The sequence below is a fragment of the Gorilla gorilla genome, chromosome 18 (genome assembly GCF_029281585.2).
Source record: "Gorilla gorilla gorilla isolate KB3781 chromosome 18, NHGRI_mGorGor1-v2.1_pri, whole genome shotgun sequence".
NCBI classification, from domain to species: Eukaryota; Metazoa; Chordata; class Mammalia; order Primates; family Hominidae; genus Gorilla; species Gorilla gorilla.
The window spans coordinates 33,947,040-33,968,928 of NC_073242.2; the positions used below are offsets into that span (position 1 = coordinate 33,947,040).

The following is a 21,889-nucleotide window of genomic DNA, read 5'->3' on the forward strand; positions in this document are numbered from 1 at the left end:
TAGAGACAGGGTTTCACCATGTTGGTCAGGCTGGTCTCAAACTCCTGACCTCAGGTGATCTGCCCGCCTCAGCCTCCCAAAGTGCTGGGATTACAGGCGTGAGACACCTCACCCAGCCTGTCTCTCTCCCTTTTAAGAAAGTGGCAGGATGTGGAAGGTGGGGGCATACAAACTCCCTAACCTTGCTACCATACCTCATCTAGAGTCTGGGTCTAGAGGTTGAGTAGAGAACACTAGAGGCAGACCAATGACCCCAGAGGAACTTGGTTCTCACTGGGACCACTTTTCCTCTCCCCCGACAAGGCAGGATAAAGGTGCCTTTAGCAGGACAGGTGAAGTTAGCTTGGTTTGGGTAGAAAACAGCTCCTTGCTTTTAACCTAAACTGAAATATGTTCTAAATGCATCCGACAACAAAAGGATGATATAAGGACAGAAATGCAGGCTGCCTCCAAATGCCGTCACAGAGATCATAACGGCTTTGTTTTTCACAGGGAGGGAAAAAAAAAGTTAATGCCTCAAATTAGGAGGTCTGTCATGTTCCAAATTGTTTGCATTTCTAAAAATGGACTTTGACATGTGAATACTTATTATCTAATGCAAAACCCAAAAATCTGTCTCTCTGAAGGCAACAGCCAGGTAGTCAGGGGATTCTCATTAAACACACTGATGTAAAGCTCTCTTTCCCAATGAGGGAATAGAATGCACTCTCCTCCCTGCAACAACTCAGGATGTTTCTGAGCCAAGGCTTAGTGAATCAGGTGCTCCTGGGTAAGGCCCAGGAATCTGGGTTTGTAACAACCTTCCAAGTGATGCTGATGTGTGCTCAAGCTGGTTACAACGTGAGAACCATTGGTCTCATGGTCCCTCCCCCTCCTCACTCAGTACTTTTTGTAGTCTCTCAATGATCCTTCCACTCCATTTTCTTCTCTCCATCCTCTACCCACCCCAGTGCAGGTCACCACCCACCTGCAAGAGCCTTCCAGTGGGTGTCTGCAACTCTAGTCCACAGTCCCCTAATCCAGTCTCCACTTAGAAGCCAGAATAATCTTTAGAAAGGGCAAAAAAAAAAAAAAAATGGCCACGACTATTGATATGGTTTGGCTGTGCCCCCACCCAAATCTCATCTTGAATTGCGACTCGCACAATTCCCAGGTGTTGTGGGAGGAACCCGGTGGGAGATGATTGAATTATGGAGGTGGGTCTTTCCTGTGCTGTTCTTGTGAGAGTGAGTGAGTCTCACAAGATCGGATGGTTTTAAAAATGGGAGTTTCTCTGCACAAGCTCTCCCTTTGCTATCCACATAAGATGTGACTTGCTCCTCCTTCCCTTCTGCCCTGATTGTGAGACTTCCCCAGCCACGTGGAACTGTGAGTCCAATAAACCTTGTGCTTTTGTAAATTGCCCAGTCTTGGGTATGTCTTTATCAGCAGCATTGAAACAGACTAATACACCAGTTTCTTGCTGATATCCTTGCAATGTCTCCTAATTTTCCCCAGTTCGAGCTCATTAAAGAGTTCTACTGGCCAGGCATGGTGGCTCATGCTTGTAATCCCAGCACTTTGGGAGGCCAAGGCAGGTGGGTCATCTGAGGTCAGGATTTTGACCAGCCTGGCCAACATGGTGAAACCCCATTTCTACTAAAAAAAAAAATTCAAAAATTAGCTGGGCACGGTGGCATGTGCCTGTAATCCCAGCTACTCAGAAGGCTGAAGCAGGAGAATCCCTTGAACCTGGGAGGCGGAGGAGGTTGCAGTGAGCCAAGATCGCACTACGGCACTTTAGCCTGGGTGACAGAGTGAGACTCTGTCTCATAAATAAATAAATAGATAAATAGTTCTACCTCCACCTCCTTAGGTCAGTTACTTCTCCACCAAGTCCAACAAAGCATATGGAGAAGGGTGTTTCTGGTCTATTCTAAAAAGAGCTGCTTCCATTACACCCTAGTGGAAAATAGCTTAGAATAAGGGTCAGACTGATAGAGGTTCAAACTGCAGATCTACCACTGAATAGTCACATGACTCTAGACCAGCAAGACTTATCCATACTTAGACATCATGTCCTCATTTCTAAATGCAGATGACAATGCCTACACAGCCTGCTCATCATAGAATTAAATGATAAAATGATGTAAAGGGCCAGTCCTCTGGCACATAGTAGGGCGCTAATTAATGATAGCTGCCACCTGGTCTGGTCACCCAGCTGGGTTAACTCACAGACTCAAGTCGACCAACTTCTTAACCCTCTCTGCTCACCACGCTGTCCCAGGAAAGTTGAAAATAGCATTCTGTTCTCTAAAAGGCTAATCATTCCCAAGACCCTTGGCCAATAACTTGATTATGTTTATCTCTCCCTCAGAAGCTGTGTTCTTCCCCCGCCCCGCCCCCATTAATTTACCTTGTGTTTTGCCATTTGCCATTGCAGCTTTCTGAGAAAAATCAACATACTTCACCTTACCTGGCATGATTTCTCATAGTGATATTTTCCATCAGGCAACAAATATTGGGAAGTGAGGGCTACCACGTTGTCCAACAATTGCTAGATGCACACACACAAACACCTACACACTGGAACTTACACGGACTTGCAGATGCCACCCTATGCAGACACACATGTGCACAGGTCACACAGACACCAGGACTCTCTATCCCTTCATTATTTAATGCTAAATTTGACAACACCTGGACAAAAGAGCTAGAAAAAGCTGTACAGTACCTTTTGGTGACTTAAGTGTCGATACTGCCCAGTCACCATCAGAACTTCCTAAAAAAATAACAATCAAGAAATGCTGATGATCTGTTTGCAGGGCACCCATGTTCACTATGCCCTCACACCCAGGTCCTGTTGGCTGCCCCTGCTGCAGCCTCCAAGCAGGGGCAGGCCTCAGGGGACCCAGGGAACAGGGAAGGGAGCCACATGTGAAAATGCAGCTATGTGTGTACCTCTTTCTGCAAGGCCTTGAAGCAGCCTCACGTTAACACCCAACAGAAGATCAAAAGAAGCCTCCTGAAAAAGGCCGAGATATTTTCAGTTACGTAAGGCAGAGAGATAATTCTTAGGTAGAAAATCTGGCTGTAAATTTCAACCTGCTTAGAAAGAAAGGAAATTTTGAGTTATATGAGCTCACCTTGGCTCAAGACTACACTCTGATGACAAGAGATAGACTTTGATCGTGTTCCACTGCAATCCCCCTCCTGAAAAGGGGCACATTTTTAGCCCCAGATTCAAGGTTGGGACAGGCTCTACTGACTGCGACTTTAAATGCTGGGTGATAGGCCCCATGGGGTGGGGGCTACCTTACCACAGTACCTAACACACATTCTGTGTTTGGAAAATATGACTGAATGAAGGAATGCGTTCAATTTTATCCACAGAGTCACCCTTTCTAAGGTAGGGAAATTCTAAACAGTAACGAGATCAAGCTTGTTATCTGAGAATCCCATAATGAGTAATACATTGCTTTACAGAACAGGTGTGTGCCTGGAGTTTTCATTATAAATCAGTTTATCCGAATTGAATTCCCTTTCAGATGTCCCGAATGAACCCTGGGAGATCTAACATTATTAACAGAATTCCATAATGACTCCTTTCATAAAATGAAGGATACTGAGAATTGGCCAAGGCTATACCCAACCCAAACCCCACCCCCCAACCTCGCATTTTTTTTCTTTGATAGTTCTTCTCTGTAAGATTGGGTTTTGCTTAAAGTGGGGCAAACCTACCCACGAGACCTCTCCTCATTGGCTGGAGACCTGGCCAATCAGCGTGTGGTCCTAGCTCTTTCCTTTCTTAGGCATCTACCTAGAAAGACCAAGTCCTCAACAGTTTGGCACTATTTCCAGAGATATATCAGGCTGAGTGAAGGCGCAGGGAACAGTCTGTCATCTGAATGATTACAGAGCACAGATCTGGCCCCATTTAAACATTTCTGGCTGGCCTCCCCAGGTGTGCCAAAGGATGCTCAAATTGCCACATCCCCCCCGTGGATCTGAACTGTACACCCCTCATCACTCACAAGAGGGACAATTGGAGCAACAGAAGAGAGAAGAGTGAGGAAGTTAAAACTGAGTCGGGCCCACCCAGGATGACTCGGTTCTCTTCTCCCCCATAGCCAGGGTCATCTGGAAATAGTGGTGTGACCCCCATTCTTCCTGTGTGGGTGGCCACACGCTGACCAAGCCACCAAGTCGCTGACTCCAGGGAAGCCGTCTGAACCCCAAATCAAATCCATTGCTGTTTGCCTTGAAGGCAGGAACCATTCTTTTGTCACCTCTGTTCCCATTACCTCAGATAGGGCTTAGCTATTACAATAATGAATTTTCATTTATAAGTTCATTGACAATAGGGCATTTAATAAGATGATGTGTAGGCTACGGAACATGTAGTTAAGCCTCCACTGTGCACTTGGTCACACTCATGGACATTAGAAAAATACTTTGAGGGTGAAAAATGCTCATGAAGAGGAAGTAGACCTAAGGTATTAAAAGGAAGGAGATATGAGGGAACTTTGAGTGTGACGAAAATATTTCTCATTTTTATTGGGTGTGGATAACCAAGTGTATGCTTTTTTTAAAACAATCACACTATTGTAAAACTATGAACTGTGTATGTCACTGTATGTAAAATATACCTCCAGTATAGCATACCTCAAATACACTAGACTTCAATTATACTCAACATCATAGGGAAATTTTTACTTTTTTTTTTTTTCTTGAGACAGAGTCTTGCTTTGTTGTCCAGGCTGGAGTGCAGTGGCACAATCTCGACTCACTGGAACCTCCACCCCCACTGCCCCCTGGGTTCAAGTGATTCTCCTGCCTTAGCCTCCCAAGTAGGTGAGGTTACAGGCGAGCAGCACCACACCTGGCTAATTTTTGTATTTTTAGTAGAGATGGGGTTTCACCATGTTGGCCAGGCTGGTTTCGAACTCCTGATCTCAAGTGATCTGCCCGCTTCGGCCTCCCAAAGTGCTGGGATTATAGGCATGAGCCACTGTGCCCAGCCAAACTTTTACTTTCAAACAAAGAAAAATGATGAGTACCTTGGTAAGCTCTCCTTCCCCCAGAAGAGCAGGGGATAGGCTTCCCCAGCTTTTCTTTTGCCTGGTTACATACTTTAGATGCTAGAAATTTCTCTGCAGAAGACAGCATAGTTTCATGGAAAGAACATAGGATTCCAAGTCAAGCACTCTTGAATATGAGTCTTGGCTCTGCCATTTACTAAAAGTATGGATTATGGGGAAATAACTATGCTAAGCTTGTTTCCCCATCTGCAAAATGGGGGGGACTGATGCCTCCCTCAGAGGTGTGCTGTTTATGAGTTCAGTGATGTTAGCCCCCTTTCTGCCCTAACCTGAAAATAAATTAAACTAGTAGAGGCCAATCCATGGCCAAGTGCCTCATGTATGGCTTTTAGAGTTTTCACTCATGATTCCAAGAGTAAAGAGGGAATTCCTGCCATATTGAAGTGTATTGTTGCTGTTGTTTGAAAAAGTGCTATTGGAAAATGCATTGTGATTCTGGCAAAATGTCAATCATCTGTCAAATAGCAACACAATTTTTTTTAATAAAATTAAAATTTTGTATTAGAAATGAAGTCACGCCGCATTTTATCAATGATGCTGGTACATCCTGTCTCTTTCTTACACTCAATGGCCAAGGTTGCATTGAGCCATCTTAAGGGCACATGATCATGAATCTTTGGTCACTTAGGAGTTCAATAATCAGAAACCTAGAGGAAAAACTGGACAAGCGGCTAATGAAAGATAAATGTCAATGTGCAGGCAACTTTCTGTTTGCAAAGCCCATCAGGAATTACATAAAAGGGTGAAAGGGTGATCTTTTCCAGTTCTGGAAGTACCAATCATCCCTCTCTGAACCACCAAGTGAGCTTTAGGGATATTTTCTTTTTTTTTTTTTTTTTCTTTTTGAGACAGAGTCTCGCTTTGTTGCCCAGACTGGAGTGCAGTAGTGTGATCTCGGCTCACTGCAAGCTCCGCCTCCTGGGTTCACGCCATTCTCCTGCCTCAGCCTCCCAAGTAGTTGAGACTACAGGCATGTGCCACCACACCCAGCTAATTTTTTTGTATTTTTAGTAGAGACGGGGTTTCACTGGGTTAACCAGGATGGTCTCGATCTCCTGACCCCGTGATCCATCGCCTTGGCCTCCCAAAGTGCTGGAATTACAGGTGTGAGCCACCGCACCTGGCCTAGGGATATTTTCATAAAGACGTCTGTCTTGCAAACTTTGGCCTGTGAAGAATCACAAGGTAGGCTCCCATATTGTAACCATATGGGCACCTCAGGCCAGGGAACTTATATGCTTAACTGGATTTTCAGGTTACATTTTTGGCTTGGTCTATAACAAGACACACTTCTCAACCTCAACATTGGTGGGAAATGTTTAAATCCACATTACATTTTTGCTTTAGTAAGGAGAGTCAATTGAGTGAAACAGAATATTTCTCTGATGGATTGTATTGAAACAGAATATTTCTCTGATGGCTAGCATTACAGTATCTATATGCCTGGGCATCAAATTTTATTGTCCACCCTGAAGATGGAGAACTTGAAGAGGTCTAGACTGATTCTTTGAGGGTCCTTAGGACAGCTTAGAAAAGCCATTTGTTTGCTTGCTTGCTTGCTTGCCTGCTTGTTTTATCGGATCCCTGACATGAGTTAAATTTCATGTATGTCTTTCCCATCAGACTGGAGTAAAGAATATGGAACTAACCCTTTCTCCCTCAAAATGAAATGTGGGCAATTGCATGTTAATCCAGGTACCAGCGTATCTCCGAGATCAGGGGAAAATGAGGACCACAGATAACTCTGGTCTGGGTCTTTAATATGCTGCAGTATTTGCTGAGGACTGACATATGTCAGGCTAAGAACTTTACCTACACTGTATCATCAAATTTTCTAAGCCATTATCTGTGTGTTATCATTATTATCTCCATTTTACAGAAGGAGAAACTGAGACCTGAGGAAGTTAAATAATTTCTCCAATTACTTGATAAATGTCCAAGCTGGGTCTTAAACTCAGCCCTGACCAATTCCAGAGGCCGTGCTATATTCTGCTATCCTGCTGATTCTCTAAGGCCCCTCTCAGGCTAAATAAGGTGCTTCTCATATGGTATTATTCACTAGTTTTACAAATATGTGTTGGGAGTCCTTACTAAGCACCCCACATGACACTAGGTGCTGGGGATACATTGACAAATGGGACAGATTTGGTTCATGCCTCAGTGGGACCTGCAGTCAAGGGAAACCAGACTTAATGTTTGGAGAATGAATGAACAACTGAAGGAATAATTCAAAGTCATCATCCCTTCTGGTACAAAGTCCTATACGGTTTAGCCACTAACACTTCCCCAGTGCGTGCTAATATTTTACCAAGAGCTGGGCAGTGAACCCCTTGGGAACAGAAACCATTCTGCAGTTACATGCCATGTATGACTAAGTGGTGCATGTCCAAATCTCTCAATAGGAGAATTGCTTGAACCCAGGAGGCAGAGGTTGTGGTGAGCTGAGATTGCGCCATGGCACTCCAGCCTGGGTGATAGGAGCCAAACTCTGTCTCAAAAAAACAAAACAAAAAAGAAAAAGAAAAAGAAAAGAAAAGAGGTCTCTTTAAACATGAGTGAGGGTGATCCCAACAAGCAAACAAAAATAAAATACAATAAAATAGAAAGGAAGGCAGGTTTGGGGAGAATTTGCCTCAGGAACAACCAACATTACCACCCTTTATTCAAACCGTTTTTTCCCTGAGTTGGCAGGAAATGAATGGGACATGTTTAAGGCATTCTAATAACTAGAATGAGTAGAATTATTTAATTTTCTAATTTTAAAATTAAAATGGAACTTGGACATCTTATAGTTCAGTTTTCTCATTTTTCATATGAAGAAGCTGAAGTCCAAGAGCTTCATTGACCTGCTCAAAGTCATCCAGCTAAGTACAGTTAGAGTCTGAGTGAGACAGAGCTTCTGATCATCTTCCCAGCACTCTGGATATTAAAGCTTCCCAGAGAAATTCATTTTCCAGAAGTATTTTTGAGCTTACCAGTTAACCCTAAAGATTGTCTAACGTCTCCTTATTCTCTGGATTGAAATATTTAGAAAATGAATCTGGTTATCGGAGGTTGCAGAAGTTTCAATGGCAAACCATTTTCTAAACAACTTCTCTCCTGGCTGGTAATGATTTCATTAATAAAATGCATTTCATCATTCACACCATGATCACATTATGCTTTAACAAAGAACCCTTGAAAGAACATTTATTATGGGATTTGCATTTTATTTGTGCAGGCAGATGCTGGATTCCTGGCTAACCCATTGAGTCAAGCAATCCCTCAGTCTGCTCCTCATTGGCCCTCCAGATTCACAAGACCATCTATGTCTCAGAGAAAGCCCTGAGAACTCTCACAGTGGTCAGAAAAAAAGGATGAAGAACAGCAGGGGGTACATCAACCCCATCTAGGACTGGGGAACATGCCCCACGTGGGATGCTTCAGAGTTTTCTAGGAAGTATAAGGGTGCTTCCTTACAACCAAGCTATTCTTTTTTTCTATTCTTGTCAAAGACAAGCTCATTCATTCATTCAACAAACATTTCAGAAGTTCCTGATTTATGAACAGAGGGTTACTCAAAGAGTGTGAAATGATTTTCACACTGAAAATTTAATCCCAAATGCACTGCAGACATTTGCTATGTAGAGGAGCTCCACATAAATCTTGGATAAAATCAAGGAATTTCTGTTAGAATATCCCTCTGCTATTTTCCCAGGGAGCGACTGGGTGTCATACTGGAGTGCAGTGGCCCCATCTCCGCTCACTGCAACCTCCGCCTCCCAGGTTCAAGTGATTCTCATGCCTCAGCCTCCCAAGTAGCTAGGATTACAGGTGCCTGCCACCATGCCTGGCTAATTTTTGTATTTTCAGTAGAGACAGGGTTTTGCCATATTGGCCAAGCTGGTCTTCAACTCCTGGCCTGTTGATTTTTTAAATGCCTAAAGAAGAATAAAATAAAATGGCATATGTTATTTATCATCTAACTGCAAGGCTCAGAAAGGGAAGTGGGCCACCAAATAGCATATGAAGGCTTCCACAGTTACACTGGCAAAGATGCCGTGACTCTTGCTCTCCTAGGTAACAGCCCTCATCCCTTCCTAGTAACACTGAGTATATTTGAATGCAGTTAGGATGCATATGCTGTGCAAACAGGCAATATGGAATAGAAGGAATCTGTGGTCATGGGACATAATGAGGGTTGAGCTGGGCATAGAAATTCAATGTGAAACATGGGTAACCAGTACGTAGGGTCTTACAAGCCTTCAGATTTAGAAAAGCCTGTGTCAGTTTGCACATCCTGTGTCCTTGGTATTACAAATTTGGCTCAGTCACTATTTGAATGATTCCATCTGGAAATCCTAAGAGATCAGGGAACATGAATTCCCAAATATAGACTTCTGGTATAAGCACTGGCTAAGCACCTAGTAAGTGCCTGGCCCTATGCTAGGCACCAAAATGCTTGTTTTGTGAATCTGATGTGTGTTGATTATGGTTACCACAGGCATCTTAGACACATGGTTGTGTCAGTGCTTTGGGTTCTGGTGTTAGTTTATAACAGGATTAGCATATTTCATACTGAAATCGATCAGCAAGTATCTCTCATCCCATCTCCAATGAGGGGCTTGGCAGTGGGGGGAGAAAATAGGATAAACAGTTGATAATAAAAGACAGTATATGGTTTGTGGGGTTTTCTGCCTGCCCAGAGTTTTTTGGGAACCAAAACTATGTGAGAATAGATAAACAAATAAATTTTATGAATAACTAAAGAGTAGAAGGACCTCTACCAATAAATTGGATTCCACTTAAAGTGAATTGTTCTAATGCTTCGGAGCTTCTGACAGTCAATTCTGCTGGGAAGGTGAGGACTCCGTGTTGGAAAAGGAGAATGTTTAAAGAAGTCCTTCCTGGCCAAGTGCAGTAGCTCACACCTGCAATCTCAGCACTTTGGGAGGCCGAGCTGGAAAAATCATTTGAGGTCAGGAGTTCGAGACCAGCTGAGCAACATGGAGAAACCCATCTCTACTTAAAAAAAAAAAAAAAAAAAAAATTAGCCAGACATAGTGGTGCATGCCTGTAACCTCAGCTACTCGGGAGGCTGAGGCAGGAGAATCACTTGAACTCCGGAGACGGATGTTGCAGTGAACCGAGATCGTGCCACTGCGCTCCAGCCAGAGTGACACACTGAGACTCTGTCTCAAAAAAGAAAAAAGAAGAAGAAGACCTTCCTATGATATCTGAGCATGCTCTAAGATGGAAATCAGAAAAGGATTCATCCATGGGGCTACTAGAAACAAGACCAGGGAGCTCTGGAGAAGGGAGGTGACAAATATATGTTGAATGAATGTCCTTTACCAGTCTATAATATGAGTCATCACAGGCATCCTTAGGCCCATTTTACAGATTAGAAGACTGAGACCTTAAAAAGGGGCCAAATGTTGCCCAAGACTACACAGATGGTAAGCAGTAGAGCTAGGATTTGAACTCACATCTGTTTGGCTCTTTCTAGCTCCCCAAGGAATAGACTCAGAAGAATCAGGTTAAGTGGAAAACCTGGCTTTAAAATCTCTCCTCTGAGACAGGGAGAAAAACTTAGAGCTCACAGGACACAGTGAGAAGGAAAGAAAAGGAATTTCCCCCATGTATTAAGGTCATTAGAAGAGGAAATTCAGAGCAAGCATTTGAAGTAGGATTTGGTTTTCCTGGATGTGGGACTGATGAAGTGGTTTTCATGAATGGCTGTCACCCCTGGCTTCACACTAGAAACAGCCACAGAGTGCTTTAAAAATGCCCATGTCTGAATCTTATCCTCAACCAGTTCAATTGAAATCTCCAGGGTGGACCTGGGGCATCCTTATATTTTACCTGCTCTCCAGGTGATTCTAGTAATTGGCATCCACATGTGAGAACCATTGATTTAGGGAACCTGAGGTTGCCACAGCCAAATCAGGAGTCAGGAATTGCTTTCTGTGGCTGTTGCTTCTATCCAACAGAACCCTTTTATGAGAAAACTGTTCAGGAGCCTCAGTCACTGTCAGGGTAACTATCACACCCCCTCATGTTTAAATTGAAGAATGAACTGAAGGAACCAGGGCAGTGGTGGAAGAAGTGGCTCTGGAGGGATAAAAATAGGGTTCAATTCTCAGCTCTGTCACCCACTGCTGCTTGACTTGGGCAAGTTATATTAGCCTCTTAGAGTCTCAGTTTTCTAATCTGGTAATTGGGATAATCATTGTGTCTTCACCTTGGAATCACTATGAGAAAACAAGGGTTTAATTCAATGTCTTGCACTTGGTAAGAACTCCATTAGTAGTAGCCCCAGGCTGCCCACTCCCGTAAATATTTAAATCCTGAAGAGCAGAAGTTGCCTGGGATAGGAACGTGCATTGTTTACCAACTTCTTAGAAATGGGATGGACTTTGTAGGTGAAGGGTGTTACCCACTAAAGTGTAAGGCATTTCTGAGATGGAGAGACCTAGATTCTATGTCAAGATTCCCTGAGGATCAACTAGGGTAGATCGAGATGGTAAAGGGGTTAAAGTGTCAGTGGGACCAAATGAGCATCCAGGTTCTTCTCCCCAGGAAACAGCCCTCACCGCACATGTGCCCCTCGCCCAGCCACCCTGCTTCACACAGCAGTGTAGAACTTGTTCTAGGTCAGAGAAAGCAGCTGAGGGTCTCTGGTCCTTAGAAACCTGGGTCCCAGATAGAGAGACCCAGAAGATGGGTAGATAGATAGATAGATAGATAGATAGATAGATAGATAGATAGATAGATAGACAGACAGACAGACAGATAATAGGTAGATAGAGAGATGATAAATAGATAGATAATAGGTAGTTAGATAGACGATAGATAGATAATAGGTAGACAGATGATACAGATAGATAATAGATAAGTGGATAGGTAGATGGATAGAAGAATGGATGGATGGATGATAGATAATACAAAGGTAGGTAGATAGATGGATAAGTGAATAGGTGGATGGGTGGATGGATTGATAGATGATAGACAGACAGATGATAGGATAATAGGTAGATAGATTCAATAGATAATAGGTAGATAAGTGAATAGTAGATGGATGGATGATGGATGGATGGATGGACAAACAGATAGATAATACATATGTAGGTAGATAGATGGATAAGTGAATAGGTGGATGGATGAATGGATGGATAGATAGAGTGGATAGGTAGATGGATGGATGAATGAATGCATAGACAGACATAGATATATAGATATACATATTTATAGACAGAACAAAAATGAGATAGAGGCAGAGAAAAGCAGAAAGAGAGAAAAAAAGAGCTAGAAAAAGTAATTAGGAAAGAAAACTGGAGATAAAGAGATCTACAAGAAGCAGCAAAGGAGAGCAAAGAGGAGAAAGAAAAAAAGATCCCTCAGGTGGCACTTACCGACTGCCTTTAAGGAGGCGTACTTGTTGAGCTCTTTTCCTGGTGGCTGCTGTTCATAGGGGTTGGAGATCTGGCCCAGGTTCGGGTACGAATGTGGATGGCCCATCTGCTGGAGCAGAGGAGAGGTGGGCACTGCGTTGTTCATCTGGGTGGCATCTGGAAGTGAAGACACAGAAGGAGATTGTCACAGACAGGGCAGAACCATCTACCTTCCCTCCCATCACCACATCACTGGAGACCAAAACTCTCCCCACCCTTTAGGGACGCAAGTTGCAAAACAGCAGAGGGTTCACAGATACATGGGACACAAATGAGTTTATAATCTTCACTGGAGAGCAAATGAGGACAGGTGGGTGTTTTTCTGACATCATCTCAAAGGATGTGCTCAAAACATGTTAAACTAACATGTTAAGGTCCTTTCAGTAGAGAGGTTATTTTTGTCATTGAAATGATGTTTGTATAAAAAGATGCCCAACCTCAGTAACAGTCAAAGAAATGGAAGTCACAAGAACAATGAGAAGCCATTCCTTTGCCAACAGATTGGCAGATGTTAAAGGGATTGAAGGACATGAGTACTGGCAGAGATGCTGAGCACAGGGAGGCCTCCTAAAGCTGCTGGTGGATATGCAATTTGCTATATTTGCAGGAAGAAATCAGGCACTGAGTATTGAAACGTAAAGCGTATGTATATATTGACTGAACAATACCACTTTTAGCAACTGAGCCTACAGAAATAAAAGCATCAGCACGTAAGGATATTTGTTCAGAGATGTTTTTGCACCATTATTTGTAAAAATGAAAACACATACACACACAGAAACAATCTGAGCTCATATCAATATGGGAATTCTTAAATGAATTATTATAATACATATGATGTACATAGTATGTACACATATGATGGAATATCATTCAGGTGTTAGAAAAAATGAAGGAAAACTTGAACAGTTTCTTATGGTTTATATTGTTAAAGGGAAAAAAGGAAGCTTTAAAGGAAAGCAAATAGTATAGCATTTTTTGTTAAGTAAAATAATCTATGTGTATATTTTTGCATACTACAAGTTTGCACAAGACACAAACAAATGTAAAGACAAACTAAATATTGGCTACTTAAAGGGAAATGAGATTCAAGGAAAGAGAGATTCAGGAAGGTTTTTGTGAGCTGAGATCTACAGGAAGGAGGGTTGTTATAATAGTTCAGTGTGGTGGAAGGTGGAAGATACGAGGGAGGGTATTTCAGGCAGAGGAAGCAGCATGAGCAAAAGCCGTGGAGCTGGATGGAACCCAACGTGCTCAGCAACGGAAGGAATTGCCCTCTGAGCTCTGGCCATGCACAGCTAGAGAATACAGTGTAAGGAAACTGGAATGAGGTGGGGTTGGAGAGGGTGGCAGGACCCAGTGAATACTGGTAAGTGTCACCATCTTCATCCTGAGAGCAATGGGATGGATAGACAGGAGGCGAGACCCAAATGGGAATGGGTCTCACCTCCTGTCTATCCATCCCATCACTGGGAGATAATGATGGCTCACTTTGAGGTGGAAAGTATGGGTTCCCTCTGGCTTCATGAAGCACGTGTGTCCATCCAGGTATGCACTGCAGTGGTTGCCAGTGGTGCCTTGAAAGATCCCCTTTATCTAGTATATGAACCCATTTCCCAGCTGCTGCAAATGTTGGCTGCTAACAGCTCACAGCTGCCTTCAATACCCAGAGAATTGCTCTTGGCTGATAGGAGCCACTGCCCTGGGGTCAATATGCTTCACACACCTCATCCTCAAGTGGTCAGCAACCAATGTCCCGCTGACACTGAAGTCCAAAGACCAGCCCCTTGCCTCAACACGGGGATAACTTTATGAAATGATGATACTTCAAAGTTCACATGGACTGCGACAAGTTTAGAGTAGGGGTCGGCAAACTTTTTCTGTAAAGGGCCTGGTAGTAAGTATTTTAGACTATGTAGGCCATCAGTCTCTGTTTTAACTATTCAACTCTGCCTTTGTAGCATGAATGCAGCCCTAGACGGAAGACAGTTGACTCTTTGTATCCACAGGTTCTACACCCTTGGATTCAGCCAACTGTGAATTGAAAATACCCAGAAAAAAATTAAAAATAACTATACAATAATAAAAAATAATACAAGTAAAAATACAGTGTAACAACTATTTACATAACATTTGTGTTGTACTAGTATTATAAGTAATCTAGAGATGATTTAAAGTATATGAGAGGATGTGAGTAGGTTATATGCAAATACTATGCCATTTTTTATAAGGGACTTCAGCATCTGTTGATATTGGTATCCTTGGAGGGTCCTGAAACCAAATCCCCATGGATACCGTGGGACAACTACATAAATGGGTGTGGCTGTGTTCCAATAAAACTTTATTTACAAAAACAGGCGGTACCAAGTTTGACCCAAGGGCTATAGTTTGACAACCCCTGAATCTAGACTTTATTTGAAGCCCCATTTTTGTGTGGCTCCCTAACCTTTCCTACACTGCTTCCCTCATAACCTTAGAGGTGTGTGTTTATTTGTTACCTGAAGAACACTCCCTCAAAGTCACATGCATCTGAACCCCTTTCCCAGGCTTTGCTTTTAGATAACTCAACCCCTGATGTATACGGAAAATGTGTGGCTTTAGAAACCAACAAACCCGAATGGAAAGAGGCAGGGATACCCTAGCTGAGGCATGAGGTTAGGGACAGTATTTTTATCACTTTATCTGCATGGGCCATCACACAAGCCCAAGTGTTAAATGGGAATGTCGCCAAACATAAGTGCCAAGTAACCCAGTCTCTGGCCAACGTCTGGAGAGACGCAAGTATCCTTCTACCATGATAGCTTTCCATGATAGCTTTTTGGCCGAGATTCAGCTGCGATGGGAGAGTCCCAGGATTAATAAAGTAACAGTAGAAAAGGTGTTGATAAGGTATGGCTTTCACCACACCTTGGAGCCCAAGATCCTCTGACATTCTCCTCTCCAAAGCCAACCCACCAGGGTTCCTGTCTGCTTCCCCTGGGCATGTCAGGCCAGCCATGTTTTGTTCCCAAGTATTGGTCCTGTGGGAAATGGCTTACTGTTAAGTTCTCATTGTATGCTGCTGCTGCTGCTGCTGCTGCTGCTGCTGCTGCTGCTGCTGCTGCTGCTGCTGCTGCTGCTGCTGCTGTGCGTGTGCGTGCGTGCGTGCGTGTGTGTGTGTGTGTGTGTGTTTCATGATATATTTTTTGGTGGATAGCTACTGTTTTTGTGCAAAGTCCTTATCTTAGTGACTTCTGGGGAAACACAAACTAAGACAGTTACCGTGATTGGCAGCTCATCACACAACTCAAGTGGCGATAAAGGATAAAGCAACATACCAAAGGACTTAAATGCAAGCATATTTGGCAGGTGATCTCAGGAAATACTTGTAGCAAAAGGATGGGGGAGTTAGAGAAGAAGAAGCAGCAAATAAAGTGCAATGCCAAGCAAGATGCAATGTGGTCGACTGGAGTTTAATCCCACTCTGGAATTCTGGTAAATCGTATTGAATGCATGCCTCAAAATTATGTCACCCCAAGGGCAAAGGACCCCTTAGTATTTACACACAAACTCCTATTAGTCATTGGTTGAGAGCTGCTTCCGGGAGACGTTAATTCGTTAGCACTGGCAACTTCCCATGTTCACAGGCAAAGCTAGCTCCAGTGGCCAGGATACCCTCGCTCAGGGATGTAAGAGCTGGCAGTTGAAAAGCAGGTGAGTATGTGCCCAACTAGCGAGGGCTCACTGTGCTATACAGTAATTCAGACCCCTGGCCATGGAAGCGAGCATGGAGCCTGAATCAAGCCAATCCCAATACCTCCTTCTTATAATGATTGGACCAGAGGAGAGCATGTGATCTATGCTGGGCCGATCAGAGTTCTTCCATCTTCCATCATCTTTTCTACTTGGAACCATTGGAGTCAAACAACGAAAAGGCCATGAAGTCAAGTGAATTTGCACCTACCATGTGGAGAAAATCTTTCTTCATTATTAAAGAATAAGAATCACACCCACAGGAAAGCAGCTGAGGAGAGAGAGAAGCCCCTTTCTAAAGAGTGTATTTTGTGGCTCCTGGCTCCTGCCACTTGCAATGTAGAGTTCTGACTAAGGCAATTGTTGTCTGGATTTCCTCTGGGAAGCTGAAACTGACCAGAGGGAAGGCTGTCCATGGGGCACACCCAGGTATTGCCTCGAGATGGAAAATGCATTGCCCCTCAGTTTTCTACAGAGCTACAGCAGAAATTTCAAACAACAAATTGGCTGACTCGTGCATAGAGCGTGCCCAAGGACATTAGTAAGCTAACTAACGTCTCAATGGTAGGCCCCCCTACCCCTGGAAATACATCCCAAACACTAGACTGTCTAATTAAAGATTTGAACCTTCAAAGCCTATTATCCTCCAGTATAAGTCCTTTCTCTCATCTGTTTGATCCGTCAGTCCCAGACTCAACCTACTAGGCTCAAACCCTGTGTCCAGGTCTGCCAGAGAAAATACTAAACACTTCGTTAAAGGAAAAAAATAATTCTACAGAGATGTTCCTCACTGAATATGTTGGGACACACTTTTATATTATTAAACAGAATACATGATATTCCATTATAAAGTATTTGCTTTTAGATTATTTCTCCCAAGTCCTGAGACACCTCAGGGGCAGTGAGTAGTTACTTAATATAAGTAGGCACAACCATAATACCCCACCAAAGCGATCCCTCTCAAAAGAAGTGAGACCATCCAGAAGTTGTATTTCCAGTTTCACATTAAGAACCACATAAAGCAAATTTCTGGCAGTTTTAGATAGCCATTTTGTGCTAGCTTCCAGGCACTGAATATTCAGAAATATTAAAATCCAGTTTCAGGGCAGCAAACAAAATTTATTAAACAGACATTTGTGACTAGGTTTTCTAAATGTCATTTTCATTTCACTGGACAGGAAGATAGAGACCAGACCTGGCAACCCAGTTGCTTTGTGAGTTTTCCACAAATATATTCAGCTAGGGAGGAGAAACAAAAAAAAATGCAGATTGGAGATAAGCCCAGGTTGGAATCCAAGAAAACTAGAACAATAGGGTGAGTGAAAAAATGCAGCATGAATGAGATCTAGGTTATAATCTGCAAATCCTGCCCTTGCCAAGTTGAGAGAAGAAATATGCATGTGTGTACGTGTGTGTATATATGTATGTATGCATATGTACATACACATACAAGTATATATGTATGCATATACACACATATATTAATTTTTTTTTTGAGATATAGTCTCACTCTGTCGCCCAGACTGGAGTGCAGTGGAGTGATGTCAGCTCACTGTGACCTCCGCCTCCCAGGTTCAAGTGATTCTCCTGCCTCAGCCTCCCAAGTAGCTGGGATTACAGGCATATGCCACCAAGCCCGGCTAATTTTTGTATTTTTAGTAGAGAAGGGGTTTCTCCATGTTGGCCAGGCTGGTCTTGAACTCCTGACCTCAGGTGATCTGCCCGCCTTGGCCTCCCAAAGTGCTGGGCTTACAGACATGAGCCACCGCGCCCGGCCCGCATATATAATTTCTTTTCCACAGTCATAGCAATAGATGGAATCCAGTAACATGTCTCACTCTCAGAAGTTCCCTTCTAGACATTCCCCATCCCCAGAGATATCTTACCCACCTCTGTGGAAAGGTACTCCTTATCCAATGCCACAAGAAAATCCCCCCCTCCACCCATTATAAACGCAACTCATTATGACCCTTCGAAATAATGAATGAAGACTTGCCCTTCTGTGATGCTGTTTTTCCATGCAGACCCTTGGTCCACAAACGACAAATTGATGGTGTCCTGTGCTCTCCTTCCTAAGACAGAGAAGGAGCCTCGTATATGCAACAATCGTCTTCAAAGAAGGTTAAGATACAATTACTCATTGGAAGCATCTGGCAGTCTTGCGCCAAGGTAACTGCCGTGTAACTCCTGTTGTTATGTGGTATATCTTAGTTACTAAACAGGGAAATAAAATGGATGCAACTCAGAGCCACTCAAGGTAAAAATGCTCAGTTATAAATACTGAGAGAATTCTCCAAGTCTCTCCATGCAGAAGAGACAAATATTAACTGTCAGAAACTAGACCATTCTGGCTCATCTTAAAGGAAAGACAACACAGTGACTCCTTCAAAGCATATCCCAAGGAGGAATAGCCCAGAAAGGCACTAGATGGTCAAATAGTGTTGTTTTGTCGAGCACACACTGTGTTCCAGACAGTAGGAAAAGAGCTTCTCATGCTCTCTCTCTCTCTCTCTCTCTCTATATATATATATATATATACACATATATGTGTGTGTGTGTGTGCATATATATATATATATATATATATATATATATATATATATATATACACACACACACACACACACAGAGAGAGATACAGTTTCACTCTGTCACCCAGGCTGGAGTGCAGTGGCATGATCTCAGCTCACTGCAATCTCCACCTCCCAGGTTCAAGTGATCCTCCCATCTCAGCCTCCGAGTAGCTGGATTACAGGCGCGAACCACCATGTCTGGCTAATGTTTGTATTTTTAGTGGACATATGGTTTTGCCAGGTTGGTCAGGCTGGACCTGAACTCCTGACCTCAGGTGATCTGCCTGCCTCAGTCTCCCAAAGTGCTGGGGTTACAGGCATAAGCCACCGCTCTTGGCCTCAAACAATAAATTTTTTAAACAAACTCTTTACTATGAAACGGTTTTAGATTTACAAAAGTACTGCAAAGATAGTACAGAGAGTTCCTGTATCCTCCAGACCCAGTTTCCCTATTATTAACATATTAGTATGGTACATTTGTTACAGTGAATGAATCAATTTCGATATGTTACTATTAACTAAAGCCCACACTTTATTTGGGTTTCCTTAGTTTTTACCTAATGTCCATCTTTTCTGTTTCAAAATATCTAGGTACCACATTAAACTTAGAATTTAGTCATATCTCTTTAGATTCCTCTTGCCTGTGACAGTTTCTCAGACTTTCCCTGTTTTGACGACTTTGACAGTTTTGAGGGGTACAGGGTCGGATATCTTGTAGAATGGACTTTTTTTTTTCTTTTTTTTCTTTTTTTTTTTTGAGACGGAGTCTTGCTCTCTCGCCCAGGCTGGAGTGCAATGGCGCAATCTCGGCTCACTGCAAGCTCCGCCTCCTGGGTTCACGCCATTCTCCTGCCTCAGCCTCCCGAGTAGCTGGGACTACAGGCGTGTGCCACCTCGCCCAGCTAATTTTTTGTATTTTTAGTAGAGACGGGGTTTCACCGTCTTAGCCAGGATGGTCTCGATCTCCTGACCTTGTGATCCGCCCACCTCGGCCTCTCAAAGTGCTGGGATTACAGGCGTGAGCCACCACACCCGGCCTTTTTTTTTTTTTTTTTTTTTTTTTGAGAGAGAGTCTTGCTCTGTCCCCCAGGCTGGAGTGTAGTGGTGCAATCTCAGCTCGCTGCAGCCTCTGCCTCCCAGGTTCAAGCAATTCTCCTGCCTCAGCCTCCTGAGTAGCTGGCACCACAGGCACACACCACCACACCTGGCTAATTTTTTTATTTTTAGTAGAGACAGGGTTTCACCATGTTGGCCAAGCTGATCTTGAACTCCTGACCTCAGGTGATCTGCCTGCCTTGGCCTCCCAAAGTGTTGAGATTACAGGCGTGAGCCACCACGCCTGGCCAAACGGAATTTGTCTCATATTTTTCTCATGATTAGATTGGGGTTATGGGTTTGGGAGTGAGGGGAATCACTGAGGTAAAGTGACATTCTCATCATAACATAGCAAAAATACGTACTATAATGACTCATCGCTATTGATGTCAAACTATTGCCTGGCTCAGGAAGTGTTGGACAGATTTCTCCTCTGTAAAATTATTCTATTTTCCCCTTTTTTCATATTTTACTCTTTGGAAAGAAGTCACTGTGTGCCATTCACACCGTATCTAAGGAGTAGGGGTTATGCTCTACCTCCTTGAGTGGAAGAAATATCTACATAAACTATTTGGAATTATTCCTCATGGAAGATTTGTCTCTTCTTCCTCATTTATGTATTGATTCAATCACGTATTCGTATCAGTGTAGACACATGGATATGTATTTTATACTTTGGCTTATAATCCACTACCACTTTATTTTGTTTTGTTGCTCAGATTGTTCCAAATTTGGGAATCGGAAACTATTTCAATTGTCTCCTTTGACAGATTCCCCTCATTTTTAAACTTTCTAACTTTCTGGCAATACAAGATTCCCCAGGCTCATCTTGTATAGATTTGTTGTCCTGGTCCAAGAATCAACCATTTCTTCAAGGAGCCTGGTTCATTTTATTGGAGAATAATATTAGAAACCAAAATCTGGGTGCCAGGTGTGCTGGGTTTTTCTACTCCCTCTATGCTGACAAGGTAAGGGAATTTAGATATGTATGCTAATATATGTATATACACACATATCTACAAAAATTTACAGAGGCAACTATCCGTGTCTATATTGACCTAAGCATGAAGTCATCCTGATGTCTCCAACTCTAACTCACTGTCAGATGAATCATTCTAGCTTCCTCCCTCGATTATCTGTAACCTCCCATTCCAAGAATAATAAACCTGGCTCCCATTATCCACCATCCATTTGTTACTTGTTCAATTCCAGTACATAATTACAGCAATATCAGAATTGTTAACCCATATCCTCATGGGACACAACTTTATCAACTAGAACACAGTGCTTATGGACTATGTATTTTTTAAGTTATTAATGTGTTTTTCTCTTCTTGTCTTCCTGAGTGTGTGGGCTTGGCTCTGGATGGCCCATGACTTCCATATGCCTGGGTAGGGTTGAGGAATTGAGATTTATTACAGAAGTAACACAAAAAATGATGATGTTGATAATGATGAGGAAGGTGAAGACACACTTATATACATAATAAACATAAAGGGGTTATGAGGTACCCCACACTCTTCCATATACTAACTAATCGAATTATCCCAGGCATCCTTATGAGATACTATTATCAACTCCATTTTGTAGAGGAGAAAACCAAGGCACAGAGAGGTTTGGCCCAAAGTTACATCACTGGAAACAGCAGAGCCATTCTTTGAACCTGACAGTCTAACTCTAGAATCTGTGGACTTAGGCACTTCCTTATTGCTGCTGAAGGAGGTAATATTCAAATCTCTAACATTCAGAAATGATTTGGCAGCCAGACAGTAATACAATGTGAAGTCACGCACATTTGGAAGACATTTGTCTTTGGAAGGTGTTTTGTTCTAATTTCTTTTTTTAATCTCCACCTTTTGGCATATTAAGGACCAGACTTGGTTGGCAAGACCACAGGATTTTTACAAGAATGGACCAGAGAGGAATGGGATGGGATCCTCCAGTTCTTGGGGGTATGTGAGAAGGAAAAGAAAGA

The 21,889-nt window shown here is 42.9% G+C and overlaps 1 protein-coding gene across 1 annotated transcript in view; it reads right to left on the reverse strand.

The window, feature by feature from the left end:
• The window catches only part of SHISA9 (shisa family member 9), a 336,834-nt gene that overhangs the window by 20,705 nt on the left and 294,240 nt on the right, over nt 1-21,889 (reverse strand). Inside the window, exon 3 of the mRNA XM_019011378.4 lies at nt 12,476-12,631. Coding sequence (XP_018866923.3) covers nt 12,476-12,631 — 156 coding nt within the window. The remainder of the gene's footprint in view (nt 1-12,475; nt 12,632-21,889) is intronic.